The 19,934-nt window shown below is 38.0% G+C and overlaps 1 protein-coding gene across 4 annotated transcripts in view; it reads left to right on the top strand.

The window, feature by feature from the left end:
- The window catches only part of NKAIN2 (sodium/potassium transporting ATPase interacting 2), a 527,111-nt gene that overhangs the window by 265,111 nt on the left and 242,066 nt on the right, over positions 1 to 19,934 (top strand). For all 4 annotated transcript variants that reach the window (XM_044425259.1, XM_044425276.1, XM_044425267.1 and 1 more), the window contains one exon: positions 15,345 to 15,425. In XM_044425259.1, the coding sequence (XP_044281194.1) occupies positions 15,345 to 15,425 (81 nt within the window). The remainder of the gene's footprint in view (positions 1 to 15,344; positions 15,426 to 19,934) is intronic.

Genomic DNA, 19,934 nt, shown 5'->3' with positions numbered 1-19,934 from the left:
AGGCCACTATGAAGTCACAAGGGAAATCCTTGCAAACTCTGGTAAGAAGTCTGACAAGGCAACCACTAATTTGTGCTTCTAAATTGCTGTGGAAAAATGGTGTGGGGGGAGGAATTTTTACCCTTGGTATGATTGTGGCTGCTTGCAAATGAATCAATAAAGCCATCAGAACTGTTCAGGCATTTGGCCACAAAGCAAGAGGAGTTTAAAGATAAGGCTATAGATTTTTCGTTCAAAAGGACATTACAGGAAGAAAATTAGAAGATTTTTTTAATGGAAAATGAGTTTACAGTATGAGCAAGAGAAAATAAAGGATGCTTACCTGATTTCTCTTATTCAGGCCAGTCATCCACCGTGAAATCATTTGTTGCCATGAAACTTCTGTTCTGCCATCTACAAATAGTGCACAAAACTTTCTTGAGCAGATGGAAGCTGCAAAGAATGCAAATGCTATCACTTGCAAAACACACAGCAAAAAACTTAAGTTATAGTTTGGATAACAGTTTTGAATACATTTGTTTTTAAAAAATTAACCATTCAGTGGGAAGAAATTACTTGTTTCAAGCTCCTTCCTAGAATACTGAGCAAGTGGCGATACCTGTAGTGAACTGATGGGCCTTCAGTGGCAAAAGCTTTGCCTCAGAAATGGACCATTTGGAGCTTGTATCCTGATGGGTATTGCTGGCTGGCAAACTGCTTCATTTCAGTTTGTGACAAGAGAGCTAAAGCCTGCCTGCCAGATTTTGATTTTTTATAGGATATGCAATCCACTTTTTGAAAATGGGACCTTGATTTTCCATAGTTAGGAGATGATATTGTGAAGCAAAACCATTCTTTCTGAATGCAATTCTTCTCTGCAGAATGTGTATGCTCATATGCCTCTTAGGAAAGAGGTACTGGTGTTTAGGGTTTAGGGAAGGTTAACTATCTTTTAGATTGTCTGAGGCCCACAAGAGAAATGAAAGAATATCTCTATTGCATTTCTAAACATAGGGATTTCTTACATTAAGAATAGGCAACCTAAACAAGGGGTGTCTGGGACACCACTTACACACCCATTCATTTTGTTTTATTCACATGGCAGCAATGCATTCATGGTATGAAGCATTTTGGGGCTGCATTGGAGGATCAGGGCCAGCATGCTGCTCACACATACCCTAATGGGGCCTCGTCCATTATGTTGCATTATTGTGCCCATCTTCATCCTGTGATGGGCCCCCATATGTGTTAGGTTTGCTAGCTGACTAGAAAAAAGGTGCTATGGGGTGGAAGTGAAGGATCACTTTCAACCAGTTGCCAGAAGAACAAGTGGGGAGGTTATCTTCAGTGTTGTGGTTGTTGTTTTTCAACCATGTGCACAAGATGAAAAGACAGCTTTGAAGGGAACATTACATTACATTTTGCTAAAACTACTGGATGTTGCACCCTTATTTTGTCTATGGACATGGTCTGCTTCCACAATTGTCTCTTGGCAATCGTGTGTGCAGATCCTCAGAGCAAAGTGGGGGGTAATTTCTGCACTAGCATCTTCACCCAGCAATGCTCTACAATATTTGAAGAGAACAAGTATGTAACTATCACTCCAATACAGTATCTGAGTGGGGCAATGTTTGTAAATGGGCTATTAAAATGTAACTCTGCCTATTCTGAACTACATTTAAGAATCTGACTTAAATTTGTTTGTTTCCATTGTTGGAGACATTTGTCAGTATGACCCATCTCCATTAATCAGTATATCCTGATGGATTTTCGTGGAAGAACGTTTCTTTTCTGTATTCCTGCAAAGTTTTCCAGAATCTCTCAAAGATTTTCCTGCCAGTTTCTTTCAAGGATATATCCATTTAAGGCTCAGAGTTTGTGACTGGTGAAAATGGTGGACTATTTAAACAGCCAACATTATTTATTATCCTGTCCCAATGTGGTTTATAGATTCAATAAAAACAATCCATCAATTAAAAGTATAAAACTATGCAATAAAACCCATCATAAAATACATAATTGCAGTGCACTGTGCATACCATTTTCCTTTCTGTGTTCACATAAGCAATAGAAGCCTCTTTTTCACCCTTTACTCGGACTTCTGTTGCTTTTGAATTTCTGGCGAGAACCTGTGGTAGAGCTTCTTTGTCAGAAGGAATCATGTGACAGCTTCAGCGAATCAAACTGGGAGCACTATGCATGCCAGAAACATATATGCAACATATAACCATGTTCATGTTGAAGTGAACATATTCCTACATAAGTGGAGATAACATTTTCCATCCTAATATTGCAGCCCTAATACATTACAGAATGAAACATGGCTCCCTTATTCTTTTTCTATACCCTGTTCATAAGTTATTATTCTATTACTATCATTACTGCTGATATTACTATTAATGCCTGAGCTCTACTCTGTCTTCATTTCTTCCATTACCAGTAGATGCCTGAAATTCTTCTTTTCAGTTCTTCTCATTATTTTACCGCACTAGGATGAATTGATGCATGCATTTGCTATAGTAGCTGCTGAGAAATACAGAGAACCATGGTGCACCAGGCTTGTCAGATAAAAGCTACTTCTTCCAAAATAGCTGGCAAGCTTATGAATGCTGCCTGTCAAAGGCCATTACTTGGCACTAAGACCCGGTTGAACACTCCAACTGACTGATGGGCGGGCACCAGGCCATGAAAGCAGATGGACACGAGCGTGTAGCGCCAAAAGACAATGTATGTGCATCAAGTGTAAATGTTGATGGCAGGTTTCCCAGCCAGTGTCTAAGCTTATGCATCTGTACTTACAGGAATGCCAGCCTAGCTCTGGATTACATTTTCAAACAATTGGAAGAAATGCAGATTGGGGGAAGGAGATGTTTTACAGTAACCTGGAAGTAAACTAAAAATAGAAGAAAGGGATTAAGTTTGGAAATCTGATCTGCTAAATTCACTGAGACGTACTTCCCCAGGTTGAACTGCAACCAAAATGACTATTGACTGAATATTATTCAATCAATAGTAAATTGACTGAATAATTGACTGAGCCTAGTCTTAAAATCTTTTTAAGCTTCCTGCTGAGCAATGTTGATATGCCAAATCCCTGGTATACAGAAGCTCATTGGGTCTGGCTGCCTCATCTTCATTGCACTGTGGATTTTTTTCCTGGCTGGCTTTGCAGGCTGTTGGCTTTGAAGTGTTTTTTCAAGGCAGAGCTCCTTTAATGGTGGACATTCACATTTTGCAAAACCACAGGTAGACTTTTCATGATTGTCTTGGGGAAAGAAATGCGGGCTTTAAATGTAGGCAAATTACCTTCAAGCTGGCTAGCTTTCTCTCATATCAGGGTTGCCAATCAGAGCGTTTTGAAACTTTTTGTAAAATAAAAATCATTCATGTCTAAAAAAGAAATAAATAAAAATAAAGTGTACTAACCAGAACTTACTACTTATAAGGAAAGCCAGATTTATACCCATTTTGTTTCAGATTATGAATCATATAAAGGAATTAGTTCTGTTTAATTACTGCTGTTCTGAGCCTACAAATCTCCCTAAATTGCAACAGGGCACTCTTGCATGATAAAAGACAGATCGCTTGAAACTTAAGCATGATCCTCTTTCTGATCATTGGGCTTTGCCCAAGCACAACAGTGGGCTCTGTATTTTAGAATTTTATCAGAAGTGATCTGGAAAAGTTTGTATCCCAGTTCAGCAGTGAGAGTCTTGCTATTCCTAAGTATTCGTGTAATGGCAAGAAGAAGGTGCTGCTGGTTGGTCATAACCACCTAGAGAATCTCAGAATCTCTCTCAGTTTTCTCAGCGGAAAACAGGGGGAATGTGTCAGTTCCTTCCAGATGCTGCTTGTCCACACTGAATATCATGCATGTAGTTAGAGAGTCCAGATAGCTTCTCCATGAAGTGGTTTGGCCGGGGTGGGGGGGAGTATTATCCACGCTCATGTATCAAGAGGGAGGAGTAGAAACTACCTGTTTGGTATATGGGCTAAAATTCCCTGTCAATTAAGCTATTAAGATGTCCATTATTGTAGACCCAACTTGCTGGGAACATCATCTTTAATGTTAATCTTTTATCACCAGTCATTTACTACCTGTAGCCTTTCATGTTTGAGGCTTCCAGAGGGGTGGGAAGCATTCCTATTTCACCTGCAAAGGCTTTCCTTGAAACCTGAAATTGCAACTGTGAATCAGTAAGAAGCTGTAATATTGAGGAAGATGTTGCGATACTTTTAATTGAACTTCAGTTCTTGTTGCTAAGGGTTGTGCTTTGTCTCTAATAGTACACAGCACCTACTAGATTACTTTGATACTGATTCTTGGATTTTTTTTATGCCTTAACACCTGTAGCACAGAGATACCCAACTGGAAGTAATGGTTATTGAAATCTCTGCATGTGTGGGGTTACTTGAACTTACTCTTGAACATCTTTTTGATTTTTCAATAGTCAACCTAGTCCTATGTAACACAGAGCTACCAACAAAGGTTGAGCAAAGCAGAGGTTGAACTCGCTCTATTGTGGATTCGTTTAGGTCTTTTTCTAGAACATTTGTCTGAGATGAGCTGAAATAGTTCACACCAGGTGTCATTTTGAGTCTCTTGCCTTTTATTCTGTACCATAAACATTGCAGTGAGGAAGCCAAGTTGTATTGTATCTTACACGGTTACAGTTATTAGCTTCTGACTGTTATTTGAACTAAGCAATGAGCCTAAGATTAATCAACCTAAGCCAAAATATTTTTAGAGAAATTCAGCCATTAGCTTTTGTTGTGGGAGCTAAGAAGCTTGTCTATGAAAACTGATTTGCCAACCGTAAAACTTCTCACTATTTCTGGATTTCCAGGATTTATTTCTGCCAGAAGATGGGCATAGGAAGCAGCTGGCTCAGGATCTTTCATTACGTTCAACTTTGCATAGTTTTGTAACACTGGTATTGAGGGTAGGCACAGTTCAGAACCTGCTGAGGGCCCACAGCCCAGCAGAGAGCACCATGACAAGAAGCCCTTAGACTCATTCTTTTCCTTCCCTGTTGTACTTGCCTCTCACTGTGTCCCTTAAATGGTGTTGGTGAAGAGTAAGAACAGGAATGCACCTGCCAACTTGGTCACTGATTCTCTGTCAAGAAAGTGGTAGGATCAGTGAGAAAGAAAATGAGGAGCAAAAGAAGCTGGTGAAAGGTAGGCTGACTGAGGGATGGGCCCATTGAAGCTAAATCACTCTCTGGCCTTTCCTGTGAGCCTAAACACATTATTAGGGTTCTTCCCAATAAGACCTATTCCAGCAGATTTTCATAAGAATTGTTCAAAGGACAGCGCTTCTGCAGACAAAACAGAGTAGACACACCGGTGGTGTTTTTGCTTGGCTGCTCTTTGTTTTTACTGCTATCTGGGGTTTTATAACATATCCTATGCATCTTCAATCATTGCAATGGCTCATGGGCTGAGGATGTAAGAAATTCCCCGTGTGCTTCTATGATTCTTTTGAGACTGGGACCAAGAAGCAAATTAAGAATTTGAAAAAGGCTTGGCTTTAATCATAGCAGAAATTACAATTAAGGACAAGTTACAGGCTTGGGACAAAAAGTAGCTATATTTCATTGTCATATGCCATATGGCACCTATATGCCAGGCACATATTCTGCTGGTATTGTGATATTCATCAACATAAAACCAAGGGAAATAATGTTGGTTCTTAATGAGCAATAATTAACTTGTATTTTTGTCCTTCACATTTTAGATAACATAAAAACTGTCTCACTATCTTAACAAGCCCAACATTTTTTCCTATCTCCCAACATTTGTCAGGCGGTTGACTGATTTCCTTTTTTCCTTTAAAACTAGGGTGTGTGTGTGTGTGTGTGTGTGTATTTTAACTCTTCAAGCTATTTCTAGTGTTTCTAGTGCAATGCAATGTTTTTGCATTGATGTACTGAGCTTGTAGATTTCTTTCTCTTTTTTTGCATTTTTTATATTTTCAGGTTTCTGGCACTTTGACTCTGCAATTTAATTATACTGGCAATATTCATTTGTATTTGTTGCGTGCACATTTAACTGTACAAATCCTGGGTGCAAATCTTTGACAAACATGCATTTTCCCTGAATGAATAATGCAGGAACCAGGGATGTGTGTCCTAAAGATGTTGTTGGAACAAAAACCACATCTTCTATCAGCTCTGCTTGCTAGGCCTGATGGGAATTATGGTTTAGGGTGGATTGTCTCTCCAGTACTTCTAATTACCTTTGAAGAAACTGACCTTCATGAGGCAATCCAGCTCATGGGGTTTCCTATTTTTAGCAAATCCTTTTATTTCAGTGTCTGAGGAACTCTCAGTTACTATAACTTAAGTTTTGCAAGCTGGCCCTTTACCACTGACACCAACCTGGTAGTAGCTTGATACAAAAAGCTTAGGTATGAGATGGATTCTGCCACTACACACAAGTTGAACTATTACGTTTATTTATTAAAAGGATATTTTGTGCATAAGGAAATGCTAATATTAATGTTAGAAGTCCATTGTTGACAGATTTTAAGGACTGAAGATATATTGTGATTAATACAACCTTTTTAATGACTTCTTTCATCTCAGGCCAAATTTTCTAAACCTCCACCAAGCAAAATGACAACCAGGTCCAGCTCTTGGGTACAGTCTTCTGTCATTCAAAGCTCCTCCTGTTGTATGTCTGTCTGCTTAGACACTTTAACTGTTTTTTTCTTGATTTCCTGTTTAACCTTCTTCTGGCAAGATTGTATGGCAGTCTTTTGGCATAGCATTGCTTCCTCCTCCCATTACTAATCTTTAGCAGCCATTAAGGTTATCACACAGATAATGTTCCAGCGTTGATATTCACCTCTTAACTCCTGTCCACTGTCATTTCCCAAATACTTCAGAGCATCAGCAAAAGACTATTATTCAGGCCTTTGACAGTAACAAAGCAAGCCTTCAGGCCTACATATGGAGATTATGGCCCAACAAGGTCAAAATTATAGAATAGAAACATGAAATAGCATTTCTTCACACAGTCCGACATCTCCAGGGCCAAATCTCCACCCTGTTGTATGTCTGTGAAAAAACAGGTACACACACACACAAACACAAGAAGTTTGTTTGTGTGTGTGTGTACCTGTTTTTTCAACTTTATGTGTTTTATACTCATTTTCCAAATATGCACACTTTCCAAATGTCTTGTTTCAGAAAGCAAGATGTTTCAGAGCCTCCACACTGGGGCTCTTTCATGTTCCCACCAAACGTACCTGTAGTGGAATCAGAACAGAGAAGGGCTTTTCCCAGGTATCTTAAAGCTGTGTAGACTCCTATGGAAATCTTCCATCTTTCCTAGAGCGTCACCTTAACTTGTGCAGGACTCGCACTTTCAGCTGTGCCTGAGAACAGGCTGCTATCAAGCAGTGCATGGGAATCCGAATGTCAGCAGGATAAAACCCGCTGGCCAAACAATCATACTATCCGAGTTATAAAATGGTCAGCAGAGTTTGTAGTACCATGCCTCAGGTTGGAATATGAAGGTATGTAAAAATAAGAAGAGGTGGGGCTATGATAGCAATGTCCAAGCTTGGCCACAGTATGATTTCAGAAATGTAGAAAATGTAATTCCAAAATTCTATGATGCATAATTCCACTTCCATGATGCATGAAATTATATTTACAGAATGCTACCAATGTATGTTAGTAGAAGGGGATCTCTGTTACAATTTCGTACTGGCTCAACAAAATTATGCTTGCTTATTTATTTATATAAAAGTGTTTTGCTTTGTTTTGTTTTGTTTAAGCACTGTTATACTGTTCCTCAGCCAAACAGAAGTGGCTTACATACAGTCCAAAAAACACGACAGTCCATGCTGCAGGCTTATAATCTAAAAACAAGAAGAGGCATAATAGAAAACCAAATGACAAGGAAAGAGGAAACAAGAAAGTGTCCTCTCAGCCGACCGGTGGTATCGCAGCTCCCTGCACTGCAGACTGCTGGAATGACCTTTGATAAACATGTGGTGTAGTGGTTAAGAACATGGGACTGGGACTCAGGCGACCTGAGTTCTAGTCCCTGCTCAGCCATGGAGCCAACTGGGTGACTTTGGGCCAGTCACAGACTCTCAGCCCAACCCACCTCACAGGGTTGTTGTTTTGGGGATAAGATGGAGGAGGAGAATGAGGTAAGCTGCCTTGAGCCCTTTGTAGGAAAAAGGCAGGATATAAATAAATAAATAAATAAATAAATAAGATAGCATGATTGTGTCCTGGCTGGATCAGGCATTTTATGCAGGAGGCAGCCATTTTTACCTTCCATTTGCAGATGCACTAAGGTTCACATGTTCTTAGAATTCTGGCACAAAGTGCAATGATACATGAATAGCAGGATGCTTTTTGGTCTCGAGGCCTAATATGGCCAAACTTCTTTTTAACCAGTCCTCTCATTTTTGAGACATTTCCTTTTTGAAATTTCAATATGACAGTATTGGATTTTCTGAGCAATTGCCCACTTGCATAGATGGTATACGTTGAATTTGATAGCATTGTTTAGGCATGGTTTTCAATTGGCACAACAGCTGCTCCATCTTTCTCTGCCTGACACTCTTGAGTATTAGGCTTCAAAATTCTATTTATAAGGATCTAACACTGAGTAGCTGAGCTGTAGTGATAAAACAGGAAAAAGAAACCGGGAACAAAAAAGATGTATTGGATTATGGTGATCACTCGGAATGTAGCAATAGGATTCTGCAACTGCCTTTGCATGTTTTCATCCTTGTAGGAGAAATTTGGAATTGTATAATTGTTCCTATTTAGTAAACCAGCTTTTGCAGGGGTGTAAAGTGGTTCTGGCTAATGCAACCAGTTTTCACTTAAGCACAGTGCTCTTAACCTGAATATTTTCAATTACGTGTAGATTCACGAGCATTTGTTAGTGACATTATTTTCATAATTGTAGTTATCTCACAATAATGTTCATGCATAAACAAACTGTTATTCATAATGCACAATCAACATTGAATTACTTTTTCTTATTAAATTATTTGCCAAAGACAGACAACTACACTAGTGACTTGAAGCTTTTCAGAGCTTAGCTATCTCTTATTACATAATGACTATCATTCATTTCAGCTGTTTTTATTGTCCATAGCAATCTCAGTTTTCTGCTCCCTGGTAAAATACTACTCTGAGTTCCTATTTCAGCTCTCTTACATGTATTTAGTTAATGAAATTTCTTATCAGGGCAGAAGTATCCGGGCACATTCATGGAAATGTGTTGCCATTGATCTGCATCCCTTTCATCATTTCCTTTGCCCACCATATCTATCTATTCGGGACCAAATAAATGACATTTAATGCATGCATAGCACAGCTACATGAGCTTGCTTTCTCTACTTCTGAAAATGCACACACCCCTGAGTCGGATCAAGACCATGGTGCTCTGGCAAAAAAGAATTTAAAAACCTTTTTTACACATTCACCCATACAATGGGGTTTAAAAAGAGAAACCAAAAAACTACAATTGACTCCAATATATTTTTTTCCTTTTTTAATCCCCCCCCATACACACACTTCCAGGTATTTTGCAAAAGAAAGGAGTGAGGGAAGTAGGATCTTAAATTTTTTTCTCTTGGAGCATTGTGGTCCCAGTCTGAATTCAGACCACATATGCTTATAGGAGAGTAGAGAAAAGTAGACCCTCAGAGATATTGAGGTTGCTGGGTATTTTTAAGTTATAACTATTATATAACAATCGCCACTTACTATATTTTCATACTGTTGTTTAGTCGCAAAGTCACACCCGCCACATCATGACCATTAATTTTTTTTTTCTAAAGCAAAACAAAACCAATTATATCAAGTTTAGTATACTGGAAGCAAAGAAAGAACCTTCCCAGGTTTGTCAAGAAGGTGCAGGTGGTGATACTTAGTGGGATCCATGCAATTTTGGAGACAGCATAGTATGAATCTAATAAACAATGGAGCTCATCCTAATGATAGTTTTGAAAGTTCTGGAGACTAGGAGTGCAGGGAAGTTACAAATGTTGCTCCCTTGTATGAATCAAAGGCATTTTTCACTTGAATTTTATTTATTTGTCCATCAGACCTTTAGACCGTCCAATAAGCAGAGTTATCTAGGCTGACTGCAAGTAAATATATGTACACATTACCAGTCCCAAAGGACTGCTGAAACATTGGACTTAACCACCTGTCATTAGCTGAGTATCAAGTCAAGTTTTGTTCTGTAGAATTAACTCACTGTCATCACTATATTTTGAAGGATTGGAATTTTTTTATGATCCTTGCAAAATATCCTACTAAATTTCCTGAGGTAGCTTCTCCTCTATATGCAGCAATATTATAAGTATAAAGCATTTGGCCAAGTATGTCTAGTACTACCCATTTCAGCAATATGGTGATTACTTTCTTAGGGGTGTATGTTCTACAAGTATTTGGTGTGCAGAAAATACTCTCTCTAGGTCCAGACATTAAAAGAGCTACAGGCTCTTAATACTTTAATAGAAAAATCTGCTTCTTCCTTTACTCTGTCTATGCACTTGTTGAATGTATCCCTTCCTTCTGTGTTTCTCTGAAAAGTAGAGGATGCCCCTTGTGCCCAGAGACTGGCAAGGCTAATTCTCTATTATCATAAGGACCTTATTGATTTGCATGTCCTGTAATGTATGTGGTGGTTGCTGTCAGATAATGTATCTCTCTAGTATTCCCAGAAAAGGAACAGGGGGAGCTAACACTTTGAAGATCTCTCATAAAAGGTAGCTCTAATTAGAAATAGGAAGTACCAGTGGGATTTGTTCATTGTCTTGCCACAGACCTTCAGTGTTGAGTTTCCAGAATGATTAGTTCAAGCATGAAGCCGAAGAGGCATTTAAATGGATGCAATCCAAAGATTGGAGATAGGCCAAATTTGAAACATCTACAGTGAGAATTTGTAGTGAAACTGTCTTTGTTTTTGAGATAATTATAATCCAATAACTACAAGAGATAAGGCAGCAAATTGGAGCTGGTGTAGTGTGGTGGTTAAGCATGTTGGTGATAGTGAACCAAGAAGTGCTTCGTTCAAATGTTGCCTCAACAGTGAATTCATTTGATGATCTTAGGTGAGTCACTCTCTCTCAGCCTAAGTCTTACATCTGCAATGTGGTGATAATAATATTGGCTTGCTTTATAGGGAAGATAGTTTTAGGAAGGGGAGCAGTAACCTTCCAAGTTTAAAAATTGTTGTAATTACTGCTTTGCACATCTGATCTGCTCAAGCAAAACACTTTCCCATACCTGATCCATTCAAGCAACAATAGTCCAGACATTAATTAATTACTCAGCTGAATTAGTGGTTACATCTATGAATACATTATCACATTCTGCATCTTATTAAAGCTAGGAAGAAAATTCAGATCCCATTCCCACAGAAGGCCAACTATAATAAATCCAAAGTTTTGATATTAATCAAAGCCCGAAAGAGATATAAATGGACGATATACAGCTACATCATAGAGCAAGTCCCCCATGTGAGACAGCCAGGTGTTGAAATACAGAACTTGAGCCTGCTATGAGCAATGGAAGCAGGCAATTAACTAATCTTAACCAACAGACTATCCCAAAGTTCCTCTGGCTCATTTAGGTGTTTGATCACACAACCTCAGGATTATGTGGTTAGAATCATAGAATAGTAGAGTTGGAAGTGGCCATGAAGGCCATTGGGACCAACCCCCTGCTGTTGCAGGACACCAAGTGACACCATCCCACTCAGATGGCTGTCTGGTTTCTTTCTGAATGTCTCTAGCATGGGAGAGCCCACCACCTCTTTAGGCAGCTGGTTCCACTGTTGTGTTGCTCTGACAGTGAGGAAGCTTTTCCTGATGTACATCTTGAATCTGGGTTGTCCCAGCTTAAATTCATTGTTCCATGTCCTACACTCTGGCATCAGCAAAAAGAGATCTTGATCTTTCTCTTTGTGACAGCCTTTGAGGTACTTATAGAAGGATATCATGTCCCCCCTCAGTCTTCTCTTCTCAAGGCTGAACAGGCCCAGTTCTCTCAGTCTCTCCTCATAGGGCAGTGTGTTCCAAACCCTGGATCATTTTTGCTCACCCTCCTCTGGACCCTTTCTAATTTACCTGCATCTTTCTTAAATCTTGGTGCCCAAGAACTGGACACAGTATTCCAGGTGAGGACTAACTAGTGAGGAGTATAGAGGAACTACTACTTCTCATGATTTGGAAGTAATACTTCTCTTACTTCATCCAAAAAAGGCATTTGCCCTTTTGGTGGCTGCATCACATTGTTGGCTCATGTTTAACCTATTGTCCACAACTGCTCCAAGATCTTTTTCTTTTTCAATTCTGTTGAGCCACATATTCCCCATCTTGTATCAATGCATTTGGTTTCTTTTTCCTTGGTGGAGAACTTGGCACTTGTCCTTATTGAATCTCATTCTGTTGCTTTGTGCCCAGTGGTCAAGTTTATCAAGATCATCCTGGATCTTCATTCTGTCTTCTATGGTGTTTGCCATTCCATCCAGTTTTGTATCATCTGCAAATCTGATTATCTTTCCTTGTACTTCTTCATTTACACTATTAATAAAGATGTTGAAGAGCACTGGGCCCAGGACTGAACCCTGTGACACCCCACTAGCTACCTCCATCCACTTTGAGAAGGTACCATTGATGAGTGCTCTTTGTGTTTAATTTAGCAGTCAATTTTGGATCCACCTAATAGTTTTTCCATCTATTCCAATTTTTGCTAATCTGCATATAGAATGTCATGTGGCACTATGTTGAAAGCTCTGCTAAAGTCTATGCAGATTATGTCCACAGTGTTCTCTTTGTCCCTTTGGGAGGTTACCCAGTCAAAAAATGAGATAATGGAAGTTGATACATGCCAAGCTTAAATAGATGACCTAAAATGGTGGGTTTATGAGCATTTTCTGGGGATCCTGATAGCTATATTCCCTGTTCCCAGATTCTTTTGTTAGTCAGTGGATAAGACTGAGAAGAGGATTCTTAAGTTTGCTTGTTTTTTCTTGAGACTCTGGGCAACAATGGTTTAAGGAAGGCACTCCTTTCTATTGCATAAAGATTAATGGATTTAGATCTTCAGTATTTGAGAATTGGAGCTCATACATCTTGCTGCCCCCCATGTTCTTAATCTAAAATACAGAATTGTTATAGCATCAGATCTGTATAGACTAGTTGTTCCCAAACACAAGAGAGCATTTATGCTTGCTTGCTTTAATCTGCTGCCCTCTGCACTGTTAGGTGAGTGATCTCGATTAACACGTTTCTGTGCTTGCGTAGCACTGGCGTAACAGAGTCTATAATTTGTATGGGAATGGCAGAGAGAGACTTATTCTCCTACTGAGAACTCTCCCAGGATAATCTTCTGAAAATATGGTTTTGTTCTTTTAAAGGAATAATTTATCTTACATCACTGAGAATGTTGCAAATATCTTTTTATTGCAATGCAAATTAGAAAAAAATGGGACCCTTTTGAAAATTGATTGGTTTTATCTAACTGTTTTAATTGCTTGTATTTCTAATTGATGCATTTGTTCGTGGGTATCAAAACTGTGATTTGTCTGTAATAAGAAATTCACCCATTTATTCATGATAAACCATGTGTTACCATGGCAAGAACATACAAGAGCAATCCTTGACATTGCATGTTTCTTGCAAGTGCAGAAACAAGAAGAAAATTGGAAACCAAATTCTCTTTGGTTTTGAGTATTACTGTGGTTTAGGACTTGGCTATAACTAAACTTAACTATGTAGTTAACCATTTATGGTTTTTAAAACAAGCCAGCTTCATATTCTGTTTTAAGTTGATTTGTTTCAAACTAACCATAGTTAAGATTAACGACAACTTTTCTTTGTTTCAGACAAAACACCAAGGTGCAAAACATTAACAACAGAAGTATATGGTCTGATCTCATCTTTAAAGCCATTCTGAAATAGGGGAAAACACATAGAGAAATCTGCTTGCTGCAGCTTGTTCCTGTTATGGGACAACTTCATTTACTGTGATATCCAAACCTGCACACAGCCTCCGCCTTGTTTTGCTTCTCCCCCTGTTTAAATTTCCTTCATTTTCTTAATGTTCAAAACAACTTGATTAGTATTTGGAAGTACACAGAACTATCAAGAAACAGTCTAACCTGTGAATGGACTTAATATTGCAGAATGGAATATAATAGCATTGACTAAAAACAAGTGCTTAACACAGATAAAATGATGATATTTACAAAAAGAGAAAATGAGAAAATACAGCCCTGATGGCTATATTTATAGTAGCTTGGAAAACAATTTTCTACAGAAGTGATTTAATGCCTGCATAATCAGTTCAATTATTATGGACATGAGGCAGGTTAGCATAAAGCTATTTTTCTTCATTTATTCATGTAGAAATATTTAGGGATTGCTTTGGATATTTGTTCATTCGTTTTGGCATGTACTTAGGCAAATGGATAGAAGAAGATCCATAGGATATTGGATCACAGATATGGATGGAATGATTGGGAATCAAAGCTACAGGAAGCTTAGCAAGCTGTGCTAAATTAAAGATAATTAATATAATCATATATTTCTCTTTGATCTTCACATGCCTTTGGAAATGTTCCACTGGCCTAGGTTCTGCACCTGTTGAGAGCACCAGTTGGATTTTTATCTACAGCTAAGACAACTACAATTTCAGATTCCTTTGATACAAATGCTCAGGTCTTGAACATTACATTTACAGTACCATAAGTTTGGAAAAATGAGTCTCCTTAAGTTCTCATCTTTCCAAGTTTGTTTCATCCCATTTCTGAATTATTTATGATTTTTAAAAATGCATACAAAAAGTATGCATTTTGTGCATATTTCTGCTGATTTGCATTTTTTCAAGCATTTCTCCTTCAATGAGATTCAAGTCTAGTACATTATTATCACCAACGTATAGGTTTTTGTGCCCATTTCTCCCTGATATATGGCTATTGGATACATTTTTAATTGAAGAATTGCATCACAAAATTCAGATAAGTGAACTTTAACTGTGTTCCAGTCCATGTTTGGAATGTACAAACTAGCTAAGTTTGTATTAAAATGCAAATTAAACAAATTCATCCTTCCTATGTGTGCTAGGTAAATAGCCATATGAGATCTCTCTGTGTACTCCTGCAAGATATCTACAACCACTGGCTATAATGAGCTTCTTTCTAGTGTGACTGGCACTTCTTTCTGCTTCTCTTGTAAATAAAACCCCTTCAGATGCATCAATGACTGTCATATTGCTTTCTTGTTTCGGATTTGCAGTTTAAGCATTACTTAAACACGGCTGATACCAGAATTAATAATGTATTGTTCTTTCCCCGCTTCTTTTCTACAGTATGCTGTCTGGTTAGTCCTCTGGGTTTCATGGAACGTATTTGTTATCTGCTTCTACTTGGAGGCTGGGGACCTATCAAAGGTAATTTGCCATCTGATGTATCCAAGCCATGTGACATTCTTGTATTTATTTAAACTTCTGGCCTTGCAGAAATAAAGAAATTGTTTTGTCAATGGTGAATATACTACAACTTATCTATCAATATGCTAAATTATGAAAAAGTCATATTGGTATAGAATAACTTATTTTAATAGTAATTGTTTTATTAAAAAGAGAAACTTAGCGGGTTTTTTAGTTTATATAGTGGAAATTTCATAAATGTGCATATTATAGCTGAAGTGCAAAATTATTACCTGAAAGGCAAAAATATCAGTATTTCATATTGTGTAATTTACTGTTTTTAAGGTACCTTTCTACAGTTGTGTATCATATTGCTAGTATCCTTTAACCTTCAATATGAGAACTAGCATTTATCACATTTGGGATCATTTTGTTACCCCACCCAACAGCACTTCAAGCAAGGAAAATAATGCATATGAAAGGCCTTTATTTTTACTATTTCAGCAGAAAGTATTAATCAGCATAAGAATGACTTTCAGTTCTCTATAAGTACAGGTAATTTCCGGTTAATTTTTCCTGAGTCTATGAAAAACAATCTTAAAAAAATCTTTTTATAATGCTTTAAAAATGTTTAACCTGTTGACCTTTTATATGCATAAGAATGGTTTGGCCAACCAACTTAAAACGCATCGCTTTAAAATGCGTTCCTTTAGTGGTTTTTTTTGAAAGGTTGTAGCTCAGAATCCTAGCTAACAAAATAGACTAAGATTACCTGTACTTAAACTTGTTTGGTCTTTTGTTTAGTGCCTGTTGTTTTGGTCTGGAACAGTGCCATAACTCTAGTATTATAGAAATTTGGGGAGGGTGCATATTCGGAGCATGATTTGGTTTGCAGGGGAAAACTCCCTGTAAACTGCAGAAAGATTAAATGTTGAGACTTTTTTTTGGTAGTTTGTGACAATGTTCTAACTGGAATAGAGTGTAGGCCTACTTATGTGGACATTGCACTACAGAATTAGAAAGTTAATATAAGATGGTGATAGAAATATTCTAAAATCTCAGAAAATACTTTGATCTAACTGCAGATCAGATAGCGTCTTGGCCATGATATGTTTGTGTGTTAATTGTAATGAAATTCAGGCTAATAACAAGATTAACCTGTATATTTCTTCTAGAATGTCATCTGCTAAATTGTCTCAAAGATCCCACATTAAATTCTTTGCATTACTTGAACTTGTATTTTCAGCTGAGAATAAATATGACAGCAAATGTGTAATGACACTCCTGTATAATTCTTCCTGCTAGGAAAGGCATATTAGATCTTTTTTAAAAAATATATTACATTGAATTAGCTCCAAATAGCGAATAAAAAGTAACCTTTAGGGAAGCACAAGGCTAAGTTCTATCTTACACTAGGGACACAGTTAAGGTTGTAAACCATCAGAGATAATCTTGCACAAGATGGTTTTAGGAATTGCTAAGTTAAAATTACAACCTAACAATAGCCCACATGGGTATACATTGTTGTCTATGCGTGTAATATATCGCTTTCAGCCACAATTTTTAAAAAGTAAGAGGTGGTGGAGAAAGTTGAGGCTCATGTCTTTGCTTGCCTACGTACAACTGTTTTTCTGTCATCGCTCAGTAATATGATGCCAACATATTTCAAGGCGCTGCCATGTCTTTTTCGAGAACGTTTACTAATGGCTGTTTTCCTCCCCTTATCACAGAGGTCATGACATTTTTACAGCTGCTCTTTATTGAAGTGAAAGAGCCCTGATAACGATAATGGGGTATTCGGATTGAATAGCATCTCCTCATAAGATTGAAACAGCTACGGTACTGTCAGTGAAAGCCGGATGGCACTGTTCACATCACATTACAGCCGGGGACAGGCACGCAGTTTGAAGTCTGGCAGTGGACTCGGAACATTTCATGTCCTCGTGTCACTGTTAACGTCTTCCCTGTGCCACTGCGGCTTTCAGAGGCTGTCAGAAATATTATGAGCAGGTTGCCTGGAGACAAAAAGAAGGACAAAAGATTTTAGAAAGCTCCTGTTACGTTCACACTGCTTGCTGTCAGGGTTGCCTATTACCCAGATCCTGTCCTGTTACACAGACACTTTTAAGTGAGGTTATGCTGGTTACCATGTATATAAATGCCCTAGTTAATGAAAAAAGATGATGAGGATGATTACATTTATACCTCACCCTTTTCCTGTTGCAGTTGACCTAGGCAGCTTACATGGTTCTCTTTCTCTCAATGTATCCTCACAACAACCCTGTGAGGTAGGTTAGGCAGGGAGTCAGTGACTGGCCCAAAGTTACCTAGTAACTTGTGTTACCTAGTACCTAGTGTGACCAACTGGGGACTAGAAGCTAGAATTTTTAAGTCCCAGTTCAACAGTCCAACCACTACACTAATTCAAATGTTTTCCTTCTTGTTTTAAGATAGGATTATGGTTAGAGTTAGAGTTACTTCTGATTCAATATCTCTTAAGTCAGTGGAGATACATCTGGGATCCTTGTTTCTAAGAATCACAAAGAAACATGAGATGTCATTTTTAATATTTTTTTCTTATTTGCAAATGCACCCTTGAGCCAACATGCATTCACACAAGTTTGTATTTGCATACATTTCCCAAAAACATCTTTTTAAATGGTCCACAGAATTTGCATGACTCAGAAAAAGCCACCCTCTGCAGAACTTATAGGTCAGATTCATACAAATCTGAATGCGTGTATTGCAGACTCATTTTAATTTGTTGCAGGTTATGTCAACATTCCCAGTCAAGGGCTGTACAAATACCTAGATAGCACTTCCGGCAACTTGGTATTAAATTTGCAGTAATGAGCCAGTTAAATGTGACATTTGAAAAGGATGTTTAACACACCAGTTAAAATTATAAGTGTTTCATAATGTGTAAAAGGTGAGGAATTAATTTTTAACTTGACAATGCAATGATTTGTTCATTGTACTAATCTTTCCACATTAGCAACAAGAGTAGTTTGGCACTAGAGATGTATTGGCCCCCTTTTTTCTTTATACCCATCAGAAAAATAATTAAATTGTTGTGGTTTCACATTTATAATGGAGTGGTTAGCAGTTAAATTTCAGTGTTGCATGTATTCTAATAAGGCTACCTGCAGGATATTTAATTTTGAACACACTACCTTCCTTGGATATTGGTTTAACAGATGTTCAGTGAAGATAACGTAGAAATTAAATTAGTTTTCTTCTCAAAGCATCCGGTTAACTTTGTAGGTGAATGCCTTTGAGCACAAAATCTGACCAGGGTTTTTTTTTGGACAAATAGCTATCAAAATATTTTAAGTAAATGACTTCATTTTATTTTTCCAACTTCTATTGCTCAGGGCAGATTTGACATGGTTGATCATATATCTAACAAATGAAAATTGAAAATAGTGCTGGCATCCAACAGGGCAGGGTTATATTGAAGGTAGTTTCATGGGTAGATACTATTAAGCATGCTTGTGGTTCCATATAAATTGGTTTGCAGCATTTTTTTTAACCTCAGCATCTCCACCATTTAGAATGGAGCTGATTACAAAATTAAATTCCACATTACTGTAGATACAGCATATTTGGGCAAGCTTTCATGAACACTTTCATTTTTTTTCTAGACTCAACTAATAATTCATATGGTAATGAGAAGTTAAAGGTGGTAAAATAGAGTGGAAATTGTATTCATGGTCTGTTAGAAATGGTTGGGTACACGGCAGACTGCATTTGAGGATTTGAGCTAGATTTATTTTATGTATTTAAACATATAGATGCCCAGGTTTGAAATGTTAAGGATGCTAGCAAGAAAGTCCAAAGCATATCAGTTGGTAACATGGCCCATTCAGTATAACCACTGTTCCTTAATGTTATCTGACTTTAAAAAGGAGTGGGTTGAAACACTTGGACAAGATGGAGCAGGAGTTGCTGGAACTACTGATATGCAAAAGAAATATCTTGGTGAAGAAAGTTCCAGATTGACTGCACTCACTCAGGCTGACCATTGGATCCTTTTGTGGAGAAACAATTTTAAAGGACTCCTGTGTCCAGCTTAGCCAAGTTCCAGTGCCAAGGGCTACTGCATTCCTGCATACATGGTTCTTCAGTCCTGGTTTTTAGCTCTCCCCTTAACCCTTTCTCCTGGTATTTCCTTGGGTCTGGACTTCTGGCTTGCTTCTTCTTGTGTCACTGATCCCATAGCCATAACTACTGGCTTATCCCACATTTCTTTGTTCCCAGCAAACCTCAGACTCCTGCACATGGCTCAGCCTTGACACATCCCTACATCTGGACTTTGGGAGAGAAAGAGAGAGAAAGAAGAGAAAGTGTTTCATACTTGTAAAGCACCCACTGAAAATAATTGCTGCATGACACAATACACCTTCATATTCACTTCATTAGTTATTTCCTTGCTTTCTTTCTGCATAATCTTCAAGTTAATTCACTGTTTGATAGAAGACTTTAAGCAGATTGCTAGTGATTGGTTTTGCCTCAATTGCAATCAAGACA

The sequence above is a fragment of the Varanus komodoensis genome, unplaced genomic scaffold (assembly GCF_004798865.1).
Source record: "Varanus komodoensis strain SLA01 unplaced genomic scaffold, ASM479886v1 scaffold1, whole genome shotgun sequence".
NCBI classification, from domain to species: domain Eukaryota; kingdom Metazoa; phylum Chordata; class Lepidosauria; order Squamata; family Varanidae; genus Varanus; species Varanus komodoensis.
The sequence above is the reverse complement of the archived record's forward strand: the minus strand, read 5'-3'. Positions and strand labels throughout refer to the sequence as shown.